At 51.6% G+C, this 20,555-nt stretch overlaps 2 protein-coding genes across 2 annotated transcripts; both read left to right on the top strand.

Annotated features, from left to right (window-relative positions):
* Nucleotides 1-149: 149 nt before the first annotated feature.
* Nucleotides 150-2,105, top strand: TGME49_295750 (IgA-specific serine endopeptidase; the record flags this gene model as incomplete). The annotated part of the gene is made up of 3 exons (XM_002371473.1): nucleotides 150-234; nucleotides 736-939; nucleotides 1,441-2,105. 3 exons carry the CDS (start codon nucleotides 150-152, stop codon nucleotides 2,103-2,105), a joined length of 954 nt encoding a protein of 317 aa, XP_002371514.1.
* A 3,605-nt stretch (nucleotides 2,106-5,710) lies between these two features.
* On the top strand, nucleotides 5,711-20,459 carry CDPK4A (calcium-dependent protein kinase CDPK4A; the record flags this gene model as incomplete). The annotated part of the gene is made up of 17 exons (XM_018782284.1): nucleotides 5,711-5,860; nucleotides 6,315-6,550; nucleotides 6,969-7,027; nucleotides 7,559-7,632; nucleotides 8,265-8,478; nucleotides 8,961-9,017; nucleotides 9,565-9,661; nucleotides 10,676-10,738; nucleotides 11,511-11,544; nucleotides 12,536-12,597; nucleotides 13,152-13,237; nucleotides 14,094-14,203; nucleotides 15,048-15,105; nucleotides 15,583-15,672; nucleotides 16,110-16,217; nucleotides 16,896-16,998; nucleotides 20,429-20,459. The coding sequence occupies 17 exons, from the start codon at nucleotides 5,711-5,713 to the stop codon at nucleotides 20,457-20,459; spliced, it is 1,632 nt and encodes a 543-aa protein (XP_018638537.1).
* Nucleotides 20,460-20,555: the final 96 nt, after the last annotated feature.

The following is a 20,555-nucleotide window of genomic DNA, read 5'->3' as shown; positions in this document are numbered from 1 at the left end:
TTGATGCCCTCCAGCCAGGGACCGAGCAACACCGACCTTGTCGCCTTTCTGTTTCTGGAGCGATCTGCTCGCCAGAGCGATTCACTTCGTCTATTCCCCCCCTATCCCTAAACGGCGCTGCGAGCGGTTCGGGACCGCTCAGGTCTGGCATGCAGCTGATGCTGTGCCTCTGCTGTGGCTTCGCTCGCGGGGAACTCGCTGAAAACGTCAAGGAGAACATTTTGTTCTCTTCTGGTGTGTCTGAGACACGGTCTTTCCCTCCACTCTCACGGGTGACCTGGCCGATGTCTGGTCGTCTTCCTCGTAGTCGATTCTCCTCATCTCTGTCCGGCCGCACTCGCCTCAAATCAAATCTCCGTCCTGGACCCTCGATGCCCTCCAACCACAGCTCTACTTCCTCTCCCCGTTCTCTCCCTTCTTCCCTCTCCTCTCCTTGTTCCTCCTCTTCCCCGTCTACTCCTTCTTCCGGATTGGAGAGCATGCTTTTCTTCGCCGTTTGTTTCTCCTTCACCCCAAAAACAGCGGTAGGTGTGTCTGTTTTGCCTTCTCCTTTCGGTCTGTATGCAGCGGCCCTGCGCTGCGGGCAGATGCCCTCTTGTCTCCTCTGAGCCGTGAGACAGGAGGTCGCCTGGAGGCCTTGGTGTGTCGCGGTTTCGACGAGGCTTTTCCACGTCGAGGGGGGCCTTTGGAGATTTTTCGTCTCTTCTCTTTCTTGCGCTTCTCGCGTGTTTGCAGAGACCAGCAGCCTCGCCCGCGGCGCCAGGGGAACGGCGGCCACCGACTTGGTCAGGAGGGAAGACGAGGAAGTCGAAAAGAGAGAAGGAACTGTAGATGCAGCAGCCGGGAGAGAGGCGGGGAGAGGAATTTGGGAAGCAGCCTCGTGGAGGGGAAAGGACGGCTGCGAAACAGAAGGGCGCGAGGCAACGGGATGTTCACCGAGTGAGAAAATGAGGTTAGGTGAAGGACTTGACCGAAACAGTTGAGAGCTTCCTTTCGAAGAGACGGGGAAAGCATTCTCAGGTTCCATCTGTTCCGGCGAAGACTCCGTCAAGCTGCTGACACACCGCAGAGGTCCGGTGCTCTCAGAGGCCATGGAATAGACGCAGGGAGAAAACGGAGGCATGTCTTTGACGGGTGGCAGGCGGCTTGCACGCGCTGGAGAGGTCTCGCCAGAGAGAGTCGGAAACAACGCGAGAGAAGACTGCTCGATCGTCGCTTCGGATCCTCGTTTTTCTTCGAAGACAGAGTTACGTGAAGGCGGACTTGACGGAGGAAGTGCAGACCTCCCTCCAGGTGACGCCAGAAAAGGCACTGCAAGGAAAGACACCCGAGAAAAGCCGCAGTGGTCAGGTGTGCTCCTGCGGGACCCCGGAAACGAAACAGAGAGAGGAGCAAACGAAGAAAACGGGATGCCATAAAAACAAGGAAGAGAACAAGTAGAGCAAGAGGAAGAAGAGCAAGAGGAAAACGAGCAACCAGACCAAGAGGAAGAAGAGCAAGAGGAAGAAGAGCAACCAGAGCAAGAGGAAGAAGAGCAAGAGGAAAACGAGCAACCAGAGCAAGAGGAAGAAGAGCAAGAGGAAGAAGAGCAACCAGAGCAAGAGGAAGAAGAGCAAGAGGAAAACGAGCAACCAGAGCAAGAAGAAGAAGAGCAAGAGGAAAACGAGCAACCAGACCAAGAGGAAGAAGAGCAAGAGGAAGAAGAGCAACCAGAGCAAGAGGAAGAAGAGCAAGAGGAAAACGAGCAACCAGAGCAAGAAGAAGAAGAGCAAGAGGAAAACGAGCAACCAGACCAAGAGGAAGAAGAGCAAGAGGAAGAAGAGCAACCAGAGCAAGAGGAAGAAGAGCAAGAGGAAAACGAGCAACCAGAGCAAGAGGAAGAAGAGCAAGAAGAAGAAGAGCAAGAGGAAAACGAGCAACCAGACCAAGAGGAAGAAGAGCAAGAGGAAAACAAGCAACCAGAGCAAGAGGAAGAAGAGCAAGAGGAAAACGAGCAACCAGAGCAAGCGGAAGAAGAGCAAGAGAAGGAAGAAGAAGAGAAGGAAGAAGATGAACAGAATGAGGAACAAGGTGCACAAAAGGAAGGAGAGACGGACGGAGGATAGGACGAAGGATGACACGAAGGATGCGGACCAGGGGAAGGTTGAGAGGAAGCGTAGGTAGACGCCGAGTGACGAGAGGCAATGAATTGGAGATTCGAAGGGAACGAAGAAACAGCTGTGTCCGTTGCAAGGGTCTGAGAAGCTTCTGCAAGTCGCAGATTGCTCCTGACATTGTTTGCAGTCATGGCCGGCGCCGTCTTGTCAGCCACAGCGTCGAAGTGATTTCGCGCCTTACTCCAAGGCAAGGGCGGAGGCGCATGCAACCGTCCCATTGGCACCTCTGCATTCAGAGGCCTCGAATGAGCTTCACAGAAGGGCAGAGAGGCTGGGCGGAAGGCGCCTGTTTCCAGCAGAACAGAGACGCCCGCGGGATCTGTTGCGGCCCGCGGCCAGCCTCGCAGATCTCCAGTTGCCAGCGAAGCAGAGGCACAGAGAGCTCCTGGCGCTGCCGAGACAGAAGAAGAAGCAGAAGAAGAAAGAGACGAATCGAGAGAAGACAGAACGGAAGAAGAAACAGAAAAAGAAGAGAGAGACGAAGAAAGAGAGGAAGAAGCAGAAGAGAGGGGGGGAGTACAGAGGGAGGTGGGCGTCGACGAGGAGGCTGGAAGGGAAGGAGACTTAGGTTTTCGACGCGAGTTCTGTAAATACGAGGACGTTGTTGTTCTCGCGTCTGACTTCTTCTCCGTCTGACCCTGGGGAAAGCAAAGAGAGGACGGGAGAAAGATGGTGTTTCCTGGTGCGTATGCAGGAGAGGCAAACGGGGAGAAGGCTTGCTGGGCCTCAGACGCCAGCTGACGCGGAGGGCGAGGCGGAAGAGACACGAAGGAAGGGGACGGAGGAGGAATCTGCCGACCTGCGTTATCGTTCCTCCCGCGCAGAAGAGAAGCCGACCGAAGACGACGAGTGCCGGCATTTCCGAATGGCGCGAAGTCGCGAGGAAAGACAAGATACACCTGCCTCCGTCCCCAGCGTTCCTTGCTTGTCACCTCTTGGGGGGTTCTCCAGTCGCTGAGGTTTGTGCCGTGATTCTCGTTTTCAGCGGCGGTCTTCTGAGTCTCGCGGTCGAGAGAGACGGTGTGCGGGAGACTCTCTCTGTTCCTTTTCGCTGTCTCGGGAACAGCTGGAGAGAGAGAGAAGCAGTGGCTCCTCGGCCGAGAGGCTCCAGAGCAGAGCGAAGACCGGCGAAAAGAGGAGAGAGGAGAAGCGAGTCTTCCGGGATGCTGTCCTGATCGACCTTCTCCGACCGGAATGGCAGGAAGAGAGAGCGAAGACGCGGCGCGAGGGCGCTCGGCTTGCGAGAGTTGGTGACGCACGACAGGAGCAAGTGAGAGGGGAAGAGGGAGAGGAAGACAGGTTCGCGGGTGAGCTTCTTTCGGCACTCGGGAAGGCAGGGCAGAGCGAGAAAGGACGCAGAGAAGATCTGCGCCTCCGGCAGCGTCTAGGTGTCTGGGCGCTACGGCACTGTCTGGCAACGCGCCCAGGATTCTTCCTTCCGGAAGTCGAGTCTCCAGTCCAGATTCCATTGCGAATAAGAGAAGGAGGGAGCAGGGAGAGAAGGAAAGAGAGGTGGAAGGAAGGAGAGAAATGGAGGAGGAAAAAGAGCGGGATAGAGAAGAAGAGCACCGGCAGACGTTCGATGTGTGTCGTTGAGGTGCAAGTGCAGTTCAGTCTTTCTTTTGCTTTCTACGTTTGCTTGAATTCTTTTCCCTTGTCTTTCGAGCTCTTCGCTTCCGGATGATGTCTGTTCTTTGACGTCCAGCCTGTCTCTTTTTGGAGGCTCATAACTTTGTCATGTCACTCGTGTGTGATACGGAATCCTAACGCAATAACGTTGGCACTGCTTTCATGCTGTGTTGTTTATCTCAGTCAGTTCGTTTAAGGAGTGAAGTTCAGCACCAGCCAAACTAGAACCGTGTCTCTTCGTTGAATACGCCGTGTGTAAAAAACCGAGTGACATGCGCTCCCTGAGAGGAGGCAAGAAAGCCGTTCGCGCCTAGCGCCTCTGCGTCTTCCTCCCCGGAGACTTGCACCCGTCGAGGAGAACGAGATGGCAGCTCGCAAAGAGCTCTTCTCAAGAAATTTTCTTTTAATAGAACCCAAAGACCTGTCTTGTCACCGCAGGCAGGACGAGCGCCTCTCGCACTGCGCGAGTCACTCGAGCTCCGCGCGAGCTCCTCTCGGCTTGGGTCGGTTTCTCGGCGCCGCGGCGGTCCAGAGTTCGGCTGCCCTTGTTCCAGTGTGGAAGAGAGAAAACAGAGAGAGAGAAGAAAGAGGCAGTTTGCGCGGGAGAGACTCTCGCTTTTCTCGTCTCTCCCCAGCCTTGCAGTCTAGGACAAGCCGCAAACGCGCGGGCGTCTGCGTGGAGCGCTCGACGATTTCGCTGCATGCGTTTCGCGAAAAAAAGAGTGCAAGTCAGAAGACACTGGCCGCGAAGGCGCGTGCCGAGCTGTTTGTGTTTTTTCAAAGCAAGTTCCCTTTCTCTGCGGCATGTGCGGACATGCGTTGACTCGCAACGCCTTTTCTTCACAGTTTTAGGCGGCTTCTGCGCCCGGAGCTGGGACCGGAAACGCGGACAAGTTCCTCACTTTTTTTCAGCTACGAGGACGCCGCGCTATACCACGCCCGCTCCCGAGCAAGCCGCGGCCCATTTCTCTCCCGGCGAAAACCGAGGCAAAGGGAATGGAGAAAGTGATCCACACACACACACCACTAGTTCGGACTTTGGAAGAAAACAAACTCACTGCGGCGAGAGGAAGAGACGGGGAGCTGCCTCGGCTCGAACGGCCGCCGAGCTCCGTCGATAAAATGAGGGCAAAAATCTCCAGAAACCGGTGAAACGTCGCTCTTTGTCTCCTCTTTCCTCTTCATCGCTCGTCGTGCCTGCCTCTGAAATGTCGTCTTCAGCAATGGCGTGACTTTCTACAAGCCGTTGTCCGTAAAGCGCCTCGTCTCTTCCTCGTCTTTCTCTGCCCTTCCTTTCTATCGTTGTTCTCTCCTCTCCCTTACTGTCGTTGTTCTCTCCTCTCCCTTACTGTCGTTGTTCTCTCCTCTCCCTTACTGTCGTTGTTCTCTCCTCTCCCTTACTGTCGTTGTTCTCTCCTCTCCCTTACTGTCGTTGTTCTCTCCTCTCCCTTACTGTCGTTGTTCTCTCCTCCTCCTATCTCTTTGTTTTGGTTCGTCTTTCCTGTTTTCTTCTCTCCGGCTTTTCGAGTCTCCCTTTCTTCTTGTCGCCTTCTTTCGGCGATTCTTCTCGTGGTTTTCTGGTCTGCGGTACCGTCTGCCCTTCTGGTCCTGGGAAGCGAGCAAACGGCTACGCACGGGAGATCTTAAGACGCTCGGAGACCGCGAGCCAGAGAAAGAAGAGAACAAACAGGAAGAAGAGAACAATCAGGAAGAAGAGAAGAAAGGGGGAACAGAAAGAGAGGAGAAGCAGAGGCAGCGAGGGGGTTTGTCTTCTTCGTCTACCAGAGCAGAGGAAGAAAAGACGCTTTTCATGGAGAGGGAATCCCAGGGTGAGAGGCTGTGGCGTCTTTTTGCCGTCTGCAACGCGTCCTCCTTCTCTCCTTGGGGAGGCACCGTAACTGTTTTCGAGTCCTTCGAAGGACGCCATGGGGACTCAGCTGTCGGCGCTGAAGGTCGCACGGACCGAGGCGATCGAGCGCGGGGGCTTCGCCCACATTGAAACAGCTGAGGCCTCTGTGCTTCGCCAGGAGGAGAAGCGAGGCAATGAAAAAAACAGAGAACCATCTGCCTTCCAGGTAAAGTCGAGTGACTGCGAGACGCCTCACTGCCCAGAGAACTCACAGAACGCATGCAGCTGACGGTTTCTCTCTCCGCACATGTAAAGAACCACACCCGTCGGGCTCTACACAGCGAGCGGGACATCCATCTCTCTCTGGAAACGCGGTGGCATTCAAGAAGCCAAATACAACGATTAGCATACACAGATAAATGCATACATCTGAGTCTAAGGATATCTATGTATCTTTCTGTCTCTATACAAATATATATATATATATATATATATACGTGTGTGCAAGGACTCATGTGCGTTTGTTAAATACCTAGGCCACAACCTTACGTACAGAAAAGCATATACATATATATATATATATATATATTTATATTTTTAAATATGCAGATAGAAAACAGTAGAGGCAACGGTGTGGACCCGCTGTTGGAGTCCGTTGACTATTTTTTTCTGATTTTTAGGTTTGCAGTCGTTTGGTGCGGGGCTCGATTCACAAGGACTACGACGTGTCTTGTCGGGTGGTGGGGCAGGGGGCGAGCGGCTTGCTTTACGCAGCGCGAAGCAGATTGACTGGGCGCGAATGCTGTGTGAAATTTTTCCAGAAAGCAGGCGCATGCAGGCCGTCCAGGACGGCGATTCTGAAGATTCGAAATGAAGTAAATGTCCGCGTCAGAGTGGACCATCCCAACATCGCCAGGTCTGGAAGCGCTAGGAAGGGAAAAAGAGCGCGAAATCGTGTCTGGAAATCGGAACCTAGCGAAATGCACTGACGTCTACGTCGCATGTCTCTGTATGTTCATATATGGAGATGTGTGTGCTTGGATGCGTGGATCGCAGCGTACGTGTATGTCCAGTCTGTACAGATCTAGATAGGTAGACGATGGTAGATATATGAGAATTCAGATATACAGGTCGATGCAGAAGCAGACATACAGGTAGAGAGGGATACATAACCTGCTCTCGCGGCCGGAGGGGGCGAGGTGGAGACATCTCTGCCATGTTTCGGCCTTCGTTCCGCTGTTTTCCCGCTCTTTTGTGTGTTTTGTCCTTGACTTTCGATGGACAGGTGCCGAAACATGAGTTGTCTCGGCCTCTGCGGATCTCGACTGTCGCAGGCTGATCGAAATCTACGAAGACGAAAAACAGTTGGCCCTCGTGCTCGAGTACTGCCCCGGTAAGCGCCCTTGCCAGTCTCCAGCTGCAGCGGCCTGTCTCCGTTGTCCCCCTTCTCGCGGGGACAGAAGAGCCGCCAAGGAAACCGAGCGACCTTGTGAGCGAGTCGACGCTGAAGGCTCTTGAGACAAATCACTGCGTTACTCCGGACCTTGACTGACACTCTCCATGCACCGCTCTACTTGCATAAATGCATCGCACGGGCATCTGTAAATCTCCGGCTTCTGTACGAAACTGTATGCGCTTCAGTGCCTCCCTGTGCGCGTATTGATGTGGACATGTGTTCATTCGATTTGCGTCTGATAGAAATTTGCGAAATAAATATATTTATATAAACAGACATGTATTTGAGTGGAAACGTATAAATCGGCATCTGTGTCTGGACAAGTCCATCGAAGCAGGTACCATCACCCGCAGGCGTCGGTTGCTTTGTTCGCTTGGTGGCTTGTCTCGTGGGCTGTTTTTGTTTTCCTTGGTTTTCTCTTGACGCATCTTTCTTCATCCGCTTCTCCTCGCTCGCGCTTGTGCTCAGGCGGGGACTTGTTCTCTCATTTGTGTGACAGAGGCAGGTTCCCTGAACAGACTGCCCGTGTCATTGTCCAGCAGGTGAGGAGAGTCGCCGTACGACGCTCACAGCCACGGTTGAAGGCTTTTCGTTTCACCCCGATGTCTCCAATCTGCTCCATCGACTCCCCTCTGCATCCACATCCGCAAACGGTCTTTTGTGTCGCCGTTTCCTGCTTCGATTCGTTTGAATCTCTTCTCTCCAAGGGTGCATGTTCTGTTCATTCCTCGCCCTCGTGCCTGTCTCCTTCTCTGCGTCGCTCCTGTCTCGAGGTATGGTGGCACTGGGCATTTGCGTCTGCCTGCCCAGGTGAACCGGGCTCGCCGTTCTCCGCGTTTCTCTCCGTCTTCCCCAGAGTTCGTTTTGTCTCGTTCCTTTCAGATCTGCGCGCGCCTCTCCTCCTCTTCTTGGTGTCTCTGGTCTGCGTCTGCTCTCATGCCTCGCCTGGGTGTGCGCTCTGAGGTGGAGCTGCTTCCCGTGTAGCCTTTGCGCTGGATGCGCGTCAGCGTCAACTTGCTGCAGACGATCAGAGCGTTTGTGCATCTTGTGTCGACCTGCTGACTTTCTGCAACTACGCTGGCCCTCACTGCTCTTTGTTCACGTCGTGCGACGGCCGCAAAAGCTTCTCGTTTCTTCTTATCCAGTTGTCTGTGTCTCGCGTCTCTTCCCCCAGATGCTGGCCGTCCTCTGTTACCTTCATGCCCATGACGTTGTCCATCGCGACCTGCGACTTGAAAAGTGGGTGCTAGCGACTCAACACGACGGCAGTGGATTTCGTTTCCTCGCCGGCCCCGTGAAACTCGTCGACCTCGGAAATGCCACTGTCTGGAGCAACAAGTCCAAAAAAATGGACGTGACATGCGGTGCGCTGGCTTACGCCTCTCCGGGTATGAAACCAAAAAGAAACCGTCTCCGCAGTCTGGGCCTAATGGCCAATTCGGAAATCCATGGCCGATAGTATCTATGTATGTATGTATGTATATTGTATACAGATCTACAGGGTTGGACATTGATAGCAATTTCTTGATATAGAGACAGATAGAGAGACGCAGATGCCGATATAGACTTGTATGGCAAATATATGCATAGAGTCAAACACAGAACTGGATATATATATACATATATATATATATATATATGCACGCATGGACAGACACAAGTATCGATATAGATTTACATTCAGACACATACGTGATTTATATTTATTATTTATTCATATACATACATATATATATATATATATATGTATATGAGACATCCAGGGACAGAGGTGGTTGTGCTTGGAGAGGCCATATTGTTTCGTTCTTTGTTTTCCTGCCCCAAGGTTATCGTGGAGCCGCTCGTTTCTTTCGGTGTGTGTTCTTCGCAGATATGCTCGTGGGCAGATACACTCAAGCGTGTGACCTGTGGTCTCTTGGTGTGATCGGTAAGAAGAAAAAATTCGCGGGACATTCTGAGTGTTTTGCGGAGAAGAGGGGGAGGGGGAAACGCGTTTTTGAGAGTTCAACAGGAGGGAGGAAAGGGAGCAATGCGAGACAGCAGACAGACGTTCTCGCTGTCTGCTTCACCAAGGGAGGTGACCGTTCCGGGACTCTCTTGGCTTCGCTCGAGTTGGTCGCGGAGCTTTCAGGTTGAAGTGGAATGGAAATGCGGAAGGGTGCAAAACTGGGCCGGCGAGTATATTTCAAATATATTTCGTAGAAACCGGAGAAGATGCGTTGGAGTCTGCGTTTTTCTCCCCACGTTCTCATATGTAGTCGAATCAGGTCAAACGCGTACGGGGCGATGTTCAGACGAATGCGTCCCAAGTATTCACCCGTCACGTTTTGTGCATTTTTGGCTGTTGAGAACGCGTAGAGAAGAAGAGAGCGCAGCGAACAAAGACGAAAAGCGAAAGGCGAGGTAGCTGAGGAAGAGGACAGAAACGCACGCGGTGTTATGCGACAGCGTGGTTGTCTCCTGTCGTTTGCCAGCCTACCGACTTCTTTCAGGGCATTCTCCTTTCCATGGACGGCAGCAGGCGCTTGTGTCGCAGATTCTGTCGGGGGCGTACACAACGAACACCTTAGGGTGAGAAGAGCGCGTTTTTCTTTCGCAGAAAAGACGAAGGCTCCTTGCTTTCTGTGGTGCGCGTCAAAGAGTGTGGTTTCCTGTGAAAAAGATAGCGACTGCCGCAGCTTGGAACAACGTGTCTTCCTCTCTCTGAAAAAGCGAGGCACGCGCATGAACTGAACGAGACGAGGTCGCGCCGGGGCTCCAGACAGGTTTTTCTCGAGAGGGCACTCTGCACGCACGAAACGAGGAGGTGGGATGTTTTCGCGTCGAAGGATACACATGACAGAGGATCAACTTTGATGCGCCGATGGGCAAACGTCCTCGCGGTATCCTTTCGTCTGTATCGCGCCGTGTGTGAAGCCAGCAAAGAGCGGAAAGAACCGACGCATCGGTTCCACCTTTGGTCGGCGACCGCATCCAACAGGAGACTGTCTCTGTCCTCTCAACTGCCCGTTTCTGAACGCGTTTTCTTCTCTCCTCTTCCGAGAGAGCCAACTCCGACTGGTGCTCGCGTTCAGTCCGTTTGTCTCCTGCTCACACACATCCGCAGCGCTTCCTGTAATGAAGTATCTGCCTCTGAAGCGAGGGTTCAATCTGAGCTTGGAGCTCAACTGGAGAAGTCGAAGCGTCCTTGGGTAGCGACGGGCGTCGTGTTTGGAGGATAGTCCGAGCCTCCAGATGTCTTGGAACTCGAACTGTTTCACGTGGAGTTTCGCTGAACAGAAGGACTGAGACCGCCGAGTCACAGTCTACATGGCCAGGCAGACCATCCGTCCGTGGAAGAACCTCATCAATCGGACCCCAGTGCTTGGAGGATCCAGTCCAGTCGTGCTCTGTGCGCTGGTCATGAAGAGTGACCCACACCGTGGAACGATTTGCATCAGGTATTTCCGTTGTTTCTCACTGGGTTTGATATTCTGTCTGGACCGGCCTCTGCTGTGTGCTGCTGTGGAGAAGAGCCGCCTCGTTCTTGCCCTTCATCAGTCTCTTCTTCCTAGTCTCCTGCATTTGCCTTCTGTCTGCTTTTAGATGGAAGGGAGTCTCCAAGGAGGCGCGCGACTTCGTGGAGCGTCTCATGGACGTCGACCCTGTGTAAGCGCTGGACGCCTTTCCAGCCTTCTGTTATAGCGTCACTGATGAATCCTGCAGAAGAGCTTTCCATCCTTTAGTGCTCGAAAAGGAGCCACGGGGTCTAAACAAAGCAAAAGATCTGTGGAAACCTGACGGCTCGATTTCCAGGCACAGGAACGAACAGATCTGTTTGCTCGCACGCTCCATGAGGCGCCACGACCGCTGCAGTGGAGAGAACTCCCAGTGAAAGACTTTCCTTTGGCGAGACTTCAAGGGGAGAAACAGCTCCCAAGAAAGCCGCACTTCACCGAGAGAGAGCTGCTCCAGGGAAAACAGAGGACCAAATGCATCAAGGTTTCGATAGGCCGGCTACACGGAACACACAGACACTTCCAGAAAAGCCTAAAGACAGAGATAAAACATACTGCTCTGACAGAGGAACAAAGCGGGAGATAGGTTTGTGAATCAACATATTCAAACATATATGGATGTATATAGATAAATACATTTGCATAAGTGTATCTACATGGAAGAACATAAATATATATATATATATATATATATATATATATGTGCGAGGCCAGAAGAATGGTGATGGTTACACAGGTAGAGAAGGGAAAGGCTGTTTCGTTAATCCGAGTTTCATGTTGAACGTGTGACATGTCTCTTTTTCTCTGGTACGAGTTGGGATGCTATTGACAAATTGTCGGTGTTTCTTTGCAGCCTCCTCTCTCTTTGCGTCTCCGAAGGGCAGAACACTCTCGCTGTGGTGATCTGTCTGTGTCCTGTGCAGCCGACGCATGACGGTCAACGAGGCTCTAAACCACGTACGTTCCGCTTCTGCCTGTTCCCGCATTGGGTTTCGGTGTTCGTCCTTCTCTTGAACTTCAGCCGAATGTCTGTTTTTCCGGTCTTTCTTCGGAGAGTGAGTTCTTCGGTGTTTGCAGGGCGGTTCGTCTTCTCAACGCTGCTCGGCCGCCTTCTTTCTGGCCGCTCGTGTCTGGCGTTCTATCCCTTTTCTCTCTTCGCAGCTTTCGTCTCTCTGTTTCGTGTCTCCCCCATCTGCTTTGTGATCTTCTCGCTCTTTCGCTTCTCTGTCTCGCCCCTGCCCCTCGCCGACTCTCCTTCAACGGTGTCCTCACCAACTTTGGCCGCGCCCCCTGCTAACAATCGAGCTGATACAGCTACAATGCTGCCGATGCTGAGTGACCTCGAAGTCTTTGGGATACACATATGTACATACACATATGCATATATGCATGTGCATATATACATGTTCTATACATCTATATAGAGAGATGTGGGCGGATTTAGATTTCGAGTGCCAGCGTTTGTGTCCTGGTCCAGTTTGACTGCCTTGGCAGAAGTCAGTTAAGATGGGCACTCTTGCAGAAACGGATCTCCTTCTCCATCGTGCATCAGTGTAACATCGACAGCAGGGGTCGCCTACCGTCGGTCTGGGCTCTCATAGTCTGCTTCTATACTCGCGCCTCTGTGTGCTTGCATGCGGCGGCGATTTAAAGATAAAGAGATGGTGTGAGCACGGCAGTGTCGAGGCAGAGACCAACGTAGACCGCTACCGACTTTAGAAGGGCGTTCTTTTATAAATAAAGCCGATTTGTCGAATTCTGTGAATACAGCAGAAGTGACCGAATGTCATTTCGTTGAACTTTCCTTCTCGCCGTTAACGCAGTCTCATCAGAGTACCCGCCGCCTGGTTTAAAAGAGGCAAAAACTTGGCAGTTCTTCGCCGCTTTCCCGTGAGCGTAGATCCGAAAGCCGAGCATCAGTCTCTGCATCCGTTCCGTTCTGTTCCAGGTTTGGATTGCTTCTCTCGAGTCAAAGAACGACGTCCCTCTCTCCCTCGACTTCCTTACCGCGTAAGAGTTTTCTTCTGGGGACCCTTTCTCGCTGCACTTCCTCTGTGCACTTTCTGGTTGTTTCCTTCCTTCGTATTCTGTGTGGTTCTCCCATTTCCACCTGACAGTGTCGGAGTTCACTAGTTCACGACATTACGGTCACTCACCATCGGTCGCCTGTAACTTTCTACTCTCCTGGGTCTCACCGTTGCACTTTTTCGGCCTGTCAATTCTCTGCCTGCGACGCTTTCCGCGTGGCACTCAGCGGCGACGAACCCCAAGCATGCAAGGAGCAGTCGCGGAGACTTGAGAATTCCAAGAAGGAAGCTGGCTCTTTGGCTTCACAATCCTCCGCAATGGATTCAAAACCTGCCTTCTTTTCGTCCCTACTACTTCTCCTCTACGCGCGTGCGTCAACGCTTCTGCTGAGTCTGGCTCAACTTCTCCAATTTTAAAGTCACGAGAATCATCTGGCATCTCCGTCCCGTGTGTTTCTCTCTCTTAGCTGGCGTTTCTTTCGCTGGGCCTCACAGGGGCGGTCTTGCGTTCCTCCTCTCCGGAGCTCGTTTGTGCAGTGTCGAAAAATTCGCGAGGTGCAGCAAACTCCGGCGGGCGAACCTGACGATGATGGCTTACTCGGTCACATCTGAAGCAGCTGGAGGTGGGCATGCATGTAGAGGACGTCGCCACAAAAAAGGAGACGAAGGTGGAGACAGACAAGACACAGGATGTGAATGAATACATGCATTTCCGCCAAACGGCGTGCATGCATCTCACAAGTGGGGTGGCACATTTAGTGACCTACGTACTGCAGTGTCTCTGTATATTCGGTGTCACGTATACTGGGTCGAAAACCAGAACGAAAACGTAAGAGTATCGAATACAACAGTCTGCTCCGGAATGTAACGTAACCAACTACCATTTGTCTACATGCAACAAACGGAAAAGGAGGGCCCCTACATTCTTCTGTATTTGTATCCGAAAGCATTTGTATATATGTGTAGAGACGTCTGTGTGAGCATGTGCGTAAAAAGGTGCATGCATGTGTAGGGATGGCTCTGCCTCCGTAGTTGGGAGAAGAGGGAACCACAGCCTGGTGGCGCGAGAGGAAAGGGAATCGCTATTTGTGAGGCCTTCGCTGTAGAACTCTCAGTTCACTCCTTCGTTCTGCTTTTCTGTATTTCTTCTCTGTGTCGTCTTTATCTCGGCTGATACTCGGCTATTGATGTTAGACGCTAACTTCCCGGCTAAACTTTAACTTACTCAGTCAGCCTCGGTTTCTAAAAGTAGTATGTGTGGTAAGACTGAGCATGGGCGCGGTCGGTGCGTCAAACGTAGATGCTGAAAACAATTACGGTTAGATACGCGTTTAATGGTTTGAAGTCCCCAGGTGAGCTGGTTTTTAAGGAGTCAACCGGGTCCACACCGGCCTCGTCTTTCACTTCTCTTTGTTCCTGCTGATTCCGGCCTTTGCACAATTCGGTCTACCGTTTGGCTTTCTCTCTCCGTGTCGTTAGGTCTCGATAAGTTGTTCTTCGCATTTTGCAAGTCGCCGAAAGCAACCCTCGGCCTCGACGAGTTCATCTCCGCCATGAAGACGCAGTTTCCATTCCTTGACATAGGCCAAGTGAGTCTCCTTTCTTCCGACGATGCAGAGGATGGTGCCGACACACAGAACGAGACTGGAGGTAGCACGTTGGCGTCTTATCGGTCTGATTCCTCGTTCTACTTTTTCAAGCTGGATTCATGTTGCCGAGTCTCTCTCAGGAGACTCCTGTTTGTCTTTTCCAAAGCCTTTCTACCGCATCTTCTCTTCCTATCTGTTTGCCTCTTGTCCTCTTCCCTTACGCCCGACCAGTCCGTGGTTGACATGAGCTGATTTCGCGTGGTGGTAACCATCTGTCTTCTCGTTCAGCCTGTCTCTTGCCTTGCCCCGGAAACTCCATCTCACCCTTCTGCCTTTCCTTCATTTCTCTGATCCTTCGCTCACCCACCGGGCGGTTGTTGATTTGCTGCTTAACTGCGGCACCTGATGACTAGTCTGCATGCGCTCAAACTCACTACTTGTTGCCACCCCCTTCGAAGCGTTTGGCCGTGTGTACTCCTCTGGTGAGACGAAACGGCATGTCTTCCCCACCGCTCTTCTCCTGCCGAGGGCCTACCTGCTTACCTACAACGGTGGACGCGGCGCCGTAGACAATCTCGAGTATTTTGGTCAGGTTGCTTGTATTCATGGTGAACAGCAGCGTTCAAAAGCTAAAGCAGTCATTAGAGGATGAGACCCTGGTGACCTCTGTCCTGTCAATACACAGGTCCAGAAAGTCAGAGAGTTTAGCCGGAAGGTTGGCGGCTTCCGCGGTCTACGCTGAACAGCTCTTGTCGGTCGCCTCGTCTGTTCATTCTCCTTATTTCTTGCAGCACTGTGTCACTTCCCTTCTTGTGTCTGTGCTCCTTCGTTTTCTCTCGCGCAGGTGGTTAGGCTTTTCCAGGCCATGGACTCTTCGTGTGAAAACGAGATATCGTACAACGGTCAGACTGTGTGGCTGTCGACGTCAAACGCCCTCTATGTCCTTCTTGAATGCGTTCCTGCCTCAGCAGCCCCATCTCTTTGCCTCTGTCGCTCATCACTCCTGCGTTTCTGTTTCTCCACGCATGCATCGTCCAATCGTCTGTCACAAAACCATTTCTCGAGCTATCTTTCTCCGTCTTCTCGCCGCCTTTCGACCTCCTTCTCCCACCTGGGTCTTCGTGTTTCGCCTTTCCTCGTCGTCTGTCGTGGCTTCTTCACAGCTCTATTCAGCAACCAGCGTTCGAAAGGTCATGCATTTCAGCTGGGGGGTTCTTCTTCAGTTTTCGCAACCCTCTTCCGCAGCCAGGATGTCGTCCGATTTCTCTCGTTTTATCGACGCATGCAGTTTCGCTCGACTGCCTCGAGGCGCCTCGTCGCTGAGCTCCCGTGTCGGGGGGGTCCAGAACGCATGGCGCTTCCCTCTCGTTTACCTGCAGACTTCTTGGCGGTGATGCTGAAACCTCAACTGGAAAAGGAAGAATTCCTCCTTCTGCACACTTTGCGCAAGTGGGACGCAGACCACTCGGGTACGCTTTGCTGGAACGTGCACTTTTGCTTCTAAAAAAAATTACTTTTTATCGAATTCCGGAGGGGAGCTTTTGACTGAGCCTACCTGCAAAGGGTCCCGCGGTGGTCTGAAGTGGGGAAAGACAAGCGCCTGCAGTGCAGGTCCTTCGCGGTTTCCTCCTCCCAACGCGTGATACATATGTCTACATGTCAAGGAAACCAAGAGTGTTTTAGGATCTGTGTTCTTCTCTCCAGATGTATAGAGTACGCACAACTGCCACACAAAGAAATGTATAATATGTATAAATATATCCACAGGTTGTTGCGTTGACTGATTGAGGTAGAGAGAGAGGTAGAGAGATAGAGACGCGTATGCGCATGCGTGTGTATGGACGTGCAGGGGTTTGAGGTGAGAGTGTGGTGCAAAGAAGTCGCCGTGGGTGTTTGTGACTCGTAGGATTTATCTCTTTGGACGACTTGCGCGTTCTTCTTGGAGACCGTTACAGTAACGACGCTCTGGAGGATATGATGCACGACTGTGACATAAATGGGGACGGCCACATTGGTGAGTTGCTCGTCGCAGTTTGCCCTTTTTCCACTTAATCAGACGTGAGACTTGAACGCGTATCGCCTGTTTTCACTCGCCTTGTTGCGCTCCTTCTTCTCTCTCTCCCTTCACCGCAAATGTACTTGTTCACTCTATTGGTGGACTCGAGGAGAAAGGCCGGCGTAGAAAGGGAACGCGCATCCTGTTTAGATGGTCAGTTCAAGTGTTTCCGTTATTACAATCAGGATCATCTTTCCTATGCGTCGCTAAAATAAAGTAGAACTTGAATCCGGTAAACAAAGGCCTTCAGCATTCAAACCAGTAGTCCACCTCGTAGTATATACTTCCCAGAAAAAGCTTACGCATAATCCTGTCTATGTGATGACTACTCCCAACACGATGGTACTGCTCATACGAGCATCTCCCCACAGCATGGGCATGTAAAGGTGCTTTCTATCGTCTTTTTGCGGAGGAAAGAAGGCTGCGTAAGGGAGAACGTAGGACTTCCTGCTGTTGTCTCTTATTCGCTGTAGTTTTGAGGAGATCTCCGGGATTTAAATCAGTTGACTTCCGCAGCGAACACTCGAAGTGTGAGCAGCCGAATACACGAAATGGCTTGAAGCGAATCTCTCAATCTTGCCTTTCATTCTCAACACAGAAAAAGCACTGCCTTCTACTGTGGCCTTTCCGCGGCAGACTTTGATGAGTTTATTGAGGCGGTGCGCAACGAAGACGACTTCGAGTCTGACAGCCGAGATGGCTATGCCGACTTCCTAGCATCACCAGCTGCAGGGCGCCGGTAAGACTTCTTCTTGATATTTCGTCTTCTTTCTTCCACACATATCTCACTGTCTTGGTCTGTCTCCTCTCTTCTCCCATGATGCCCCTCTCGATTCGCGCGTGTCTTCTCCCTGGAGAGTTGTGTCTGCGTCACTTGTCTTCGTCACGAAATCTACTCTTTTCCTTGCCTAGAGGCGGTTGTGGTCCCTGCATCCTGTACCACCCTCATGTCCATCGGTTTTCCAGTTGCCGTCTCGACGGGGCAGAGTCGCGAAAGGCGAGAAGGTTTCTTGCTTCTCTGTCCCTGTTGTCGCTCGCGCTTCTTGCTTGTCGGGTTGTGCGCAAAAATGCCTTGCTGACGATTGCAGGGCGATCCGCAGTTTGTGTCTCTTCGCTGCCTCGTCATTTCCTGCATGCGCGGTCAAATCCCAGCTAAACAGGAGACATTCCATAGAGACAACTTTCCTTTCTTCTCGTCCTTCCTTTTTGTCTGCGTTCTGAGAGCGGGCTGGGGAAGGCCAACACTGAGAGGACGGGTGTGCGAGTGTGTTGTCTCTCCATAATTCTCTAGAAGCGCGTTATTCAAATGCCGGAGTATTTGAAGAGTGGGAACCGGCGAACGGCCGTGCGCACTGGACCGGGAACGAATGGTGACCAGTCTTTAACCGGCAAGAGAATCATTCGTGGCAATCGTTTTGACTCGTCTTGGAGACGCTGGAACCCCGGCGTCGGGGGACCCTCTCGGCATTTTTCCTTGTCATCATGCGACAATGTATCTAGAAGGGAAAACAAGTCCTGATGGGGAGTTCTTTCCTGCTCCACTTTATGCGCGACACTTTGCTGATGATAACGCAGCGGTACAAGCGTTTGAACCGGAATATAGCTCTCTTGTTTAACAAAAGAAACGTTCAGTCCTTGAAGGTTCCGAAGTGCGCTTTTTCTTTCATAAGTCTAGTCACATGCATTCATGGGGACAGGAGGCAGATCTGGACCGTTTGACGGTGCAGAGGATGACTCCGCTTTCGCTCAAAATGAGAGCGAGGTCAAAGACCTAGATGTGTCTGCGAAGGGAACGCAAGACAACCTTTTGTGCTCATACGCTTCAGACGAGCTGATTTGGGCTCTGCTCGGTCTATCATTGCCTTCAAGTTCAGGCTACACCGTTGTCTGATTCTTACTTTCGCTTCCCTCGTGGCCAGAGAGAGAGATCACAGCGTCTTCCTGTCATTTTTCTCAAACTCGTGTGTTCCATTTACTTCCTTCTGTCTCTCTCGTTTTGCGTTGGAATGGAAGAGTGACGACAGACGAAAAGATGTTTACCTATTCGCCCTCCGGCTAAAGATCGGCAAAGTAACGTGTGGATTCTGTTGCTCGTTGTCCCGCGCAAAGGAAGAAAAACTAGGGAGGGTCCCGTGACGCATCTTCGTTCTTCGAGTGCACGGCACTGCGCGGCATCCACGGTCTCGGCCGCCTTGTGTGTCTTTTTTTTTGGAAATGGGAGCTTTGGTTTTATCGGTTGTCTTCTTCAGAGGCTGAGGATACGTTTCTTACAGTTTTCTGCTTAAGGCGAAAACATGGAGCATTCTCGATCTCTCAGTTTTCTTCTCTAGGATTGCAGGGAGTGTCTTTTGGAATATATACTTTTGGAAATCTGTCTCACTCTGCTTCACACTGGACGGTAACCGTGGGGTAGAACAGGAGACCTGACTAGACTGGCAGTTGTTTGCTCCTTTTGTGGTGAACTTCTTGACGAACACACTGGCAAGAAGAAAATGCACCGCTGTCTTCGTTTTCTCTATACTTCGCTATGACAGACGGACCCTCGAAGCCCCTTCTAGATGTTTCTCGGTTTCGTTTCCCTGTCCCTCTTCTTCCCCGAGACGAGAAAAATGTGTGCTTCCAACTGCCAACGCTTCGGACGAATGAAGTGCACTGTTTTTCTAGTGGACCTGAGCAAATGGCCATGTTATCGTTCCGCGTTGCGTCCACACCAGATAGGTCATGTTTTGTGCCGTGTGAAAGTGAGGTTAGGCTCCGGTTTTGTATAGATGTGCAGCATTGCGTTGGCTTGCCTTCTCCCGCTGAACGAGCGTTCATAATAAACGGAGTGCAACAACCGACGGATGTTTCGTCTGCTTCGGCGTTCAGTCTCGTCTTGTTTGAAGTGTTTTCTTTCTTCTGTCCCTAAACAGCCTCAGGCCGTTGAGAGGCCGAGAGCAGCTGAGCGCCTCTGGTAGAGAGGTAGTGGTCTTGTAAGGATAGAAACGTTTTTTCTTCGGCCATCTCCGCTCGATACCTCTGGTGCGGAGTGTCTGACTATGTAAAGTGTCAACGCCCCTCAAACGGGGCGGTTCGCAGCTAACAGTTTAATCGTTCCTTCTGAACGAGTTGACGGCCAAGCGATTAAATTCTCTTTTTTTCTTCCTCGCCTCGTTTCCTCGGTGGATAGATAACCCAGTTACTCTACTGTCGTGGACCGCTCTCCTCTCTATCTGCTACGTTACTTTTCTCGTGTGAAAAAGGTGATAAAGGAAGACGGATAACAGAGACAAACAACAGAGGAAGATTGTATGCAAAAACGGCAGCTCTTTTCCGAGTTTCGGACCTTTTCCCTTGATTTTTATGTTCATCTCTGCGGATTCGTGTTCCCTTTTTCTCGGTCCGTTCTTTTTGTCGGGTCGATGTGCCTCCCGACCGTCTGAGCCACTTTTTTCGTTTCTGTTTCCCTCAGTCGTATATGTTGCGAATTTTCTGGCTGTTCGCTACGCGGTTTCCGCTTGTCTGTCGTCATATTGTGATATCTCCGTTGCGTAAACATCTTCGTTTTCTCGGCCCATGATGTGTGGGTTTATCGCGGTTTTGTTCTACAGTCTGTCCAAGCATCTTCACGATCTCCGAGTTTGGTCTGGGTTTTTGCCGCGGTTGTCTTTTCGATTTTTCCGTGAAAACGTTTCTCTTTTCTGTCCTCTAGCTTTCATGCAGCTCCCACCTATCGCGTAGATGTGCTTCGTAGGATAATCACTCATTTAGTTCCTCGGCTCTCTTGTGTGGTGGCAGGCGCCTGCTGCCGATCTTTTTCGTTTGTTTTGGGCTCTGTGTCAAGTATTTCTGACTTCTTTTCGTCCATGTTGCTTTCTTTTCACAAGTTTGCGACTGTTTGTCCTTTTGTGTATGCTGCAGGGTCTCTATGGTGGCTTGTCCCGTTCTGTTAGTGTGGCGCAATTTCTCCACCCCGTTCTGTTGAATTTTCTGTCCAATTTTCTGTCCTGCTTTTCTTTCTTTTTCTTATCTCATGGATTGTCTCCGTTATGTTTTCATTCTCAACGCCTGCTCGGTCCTTGCGTCGTCACCCCATTCGACGAATGTCCCTGTCCTGATATGCGGTCGACGCCTTCTCTCGCAATGGACTCTATGGCAGGCCACTTGTGCGGGTTGTCTTGTCTGTACAGGGTAGCTATAGACAAGGAGTTAAAATGGTAAGGGTCGCTCTTCGTGGTCTTTTTGCGCCGCTTTCCAGTGTCTCCTCCGTTCGTAGAGTGGAGACCCAATCGAACAACAGAACGGACGCCCTGATCT

Source organism: Toxoplasma gondii, chromosome Ia (genome assembly GCF_000006565.2).
Source record: "Toxoplasma gondii ME49 chromosome Ia, whole genome shotgun sequence".
Taxonomy (NCBI): Eukaryota; Apicomplexa; class Conoidasida; order Eucoccidiorida; family Sarcocystidae; genus Toxoplasma; species Toxoplasma gondii.
The sequence above is the reverse complement of the archived record's forward strand: the minus strand, read 5'-3'. Positions and strand labels throughout refer to the sequence as shown.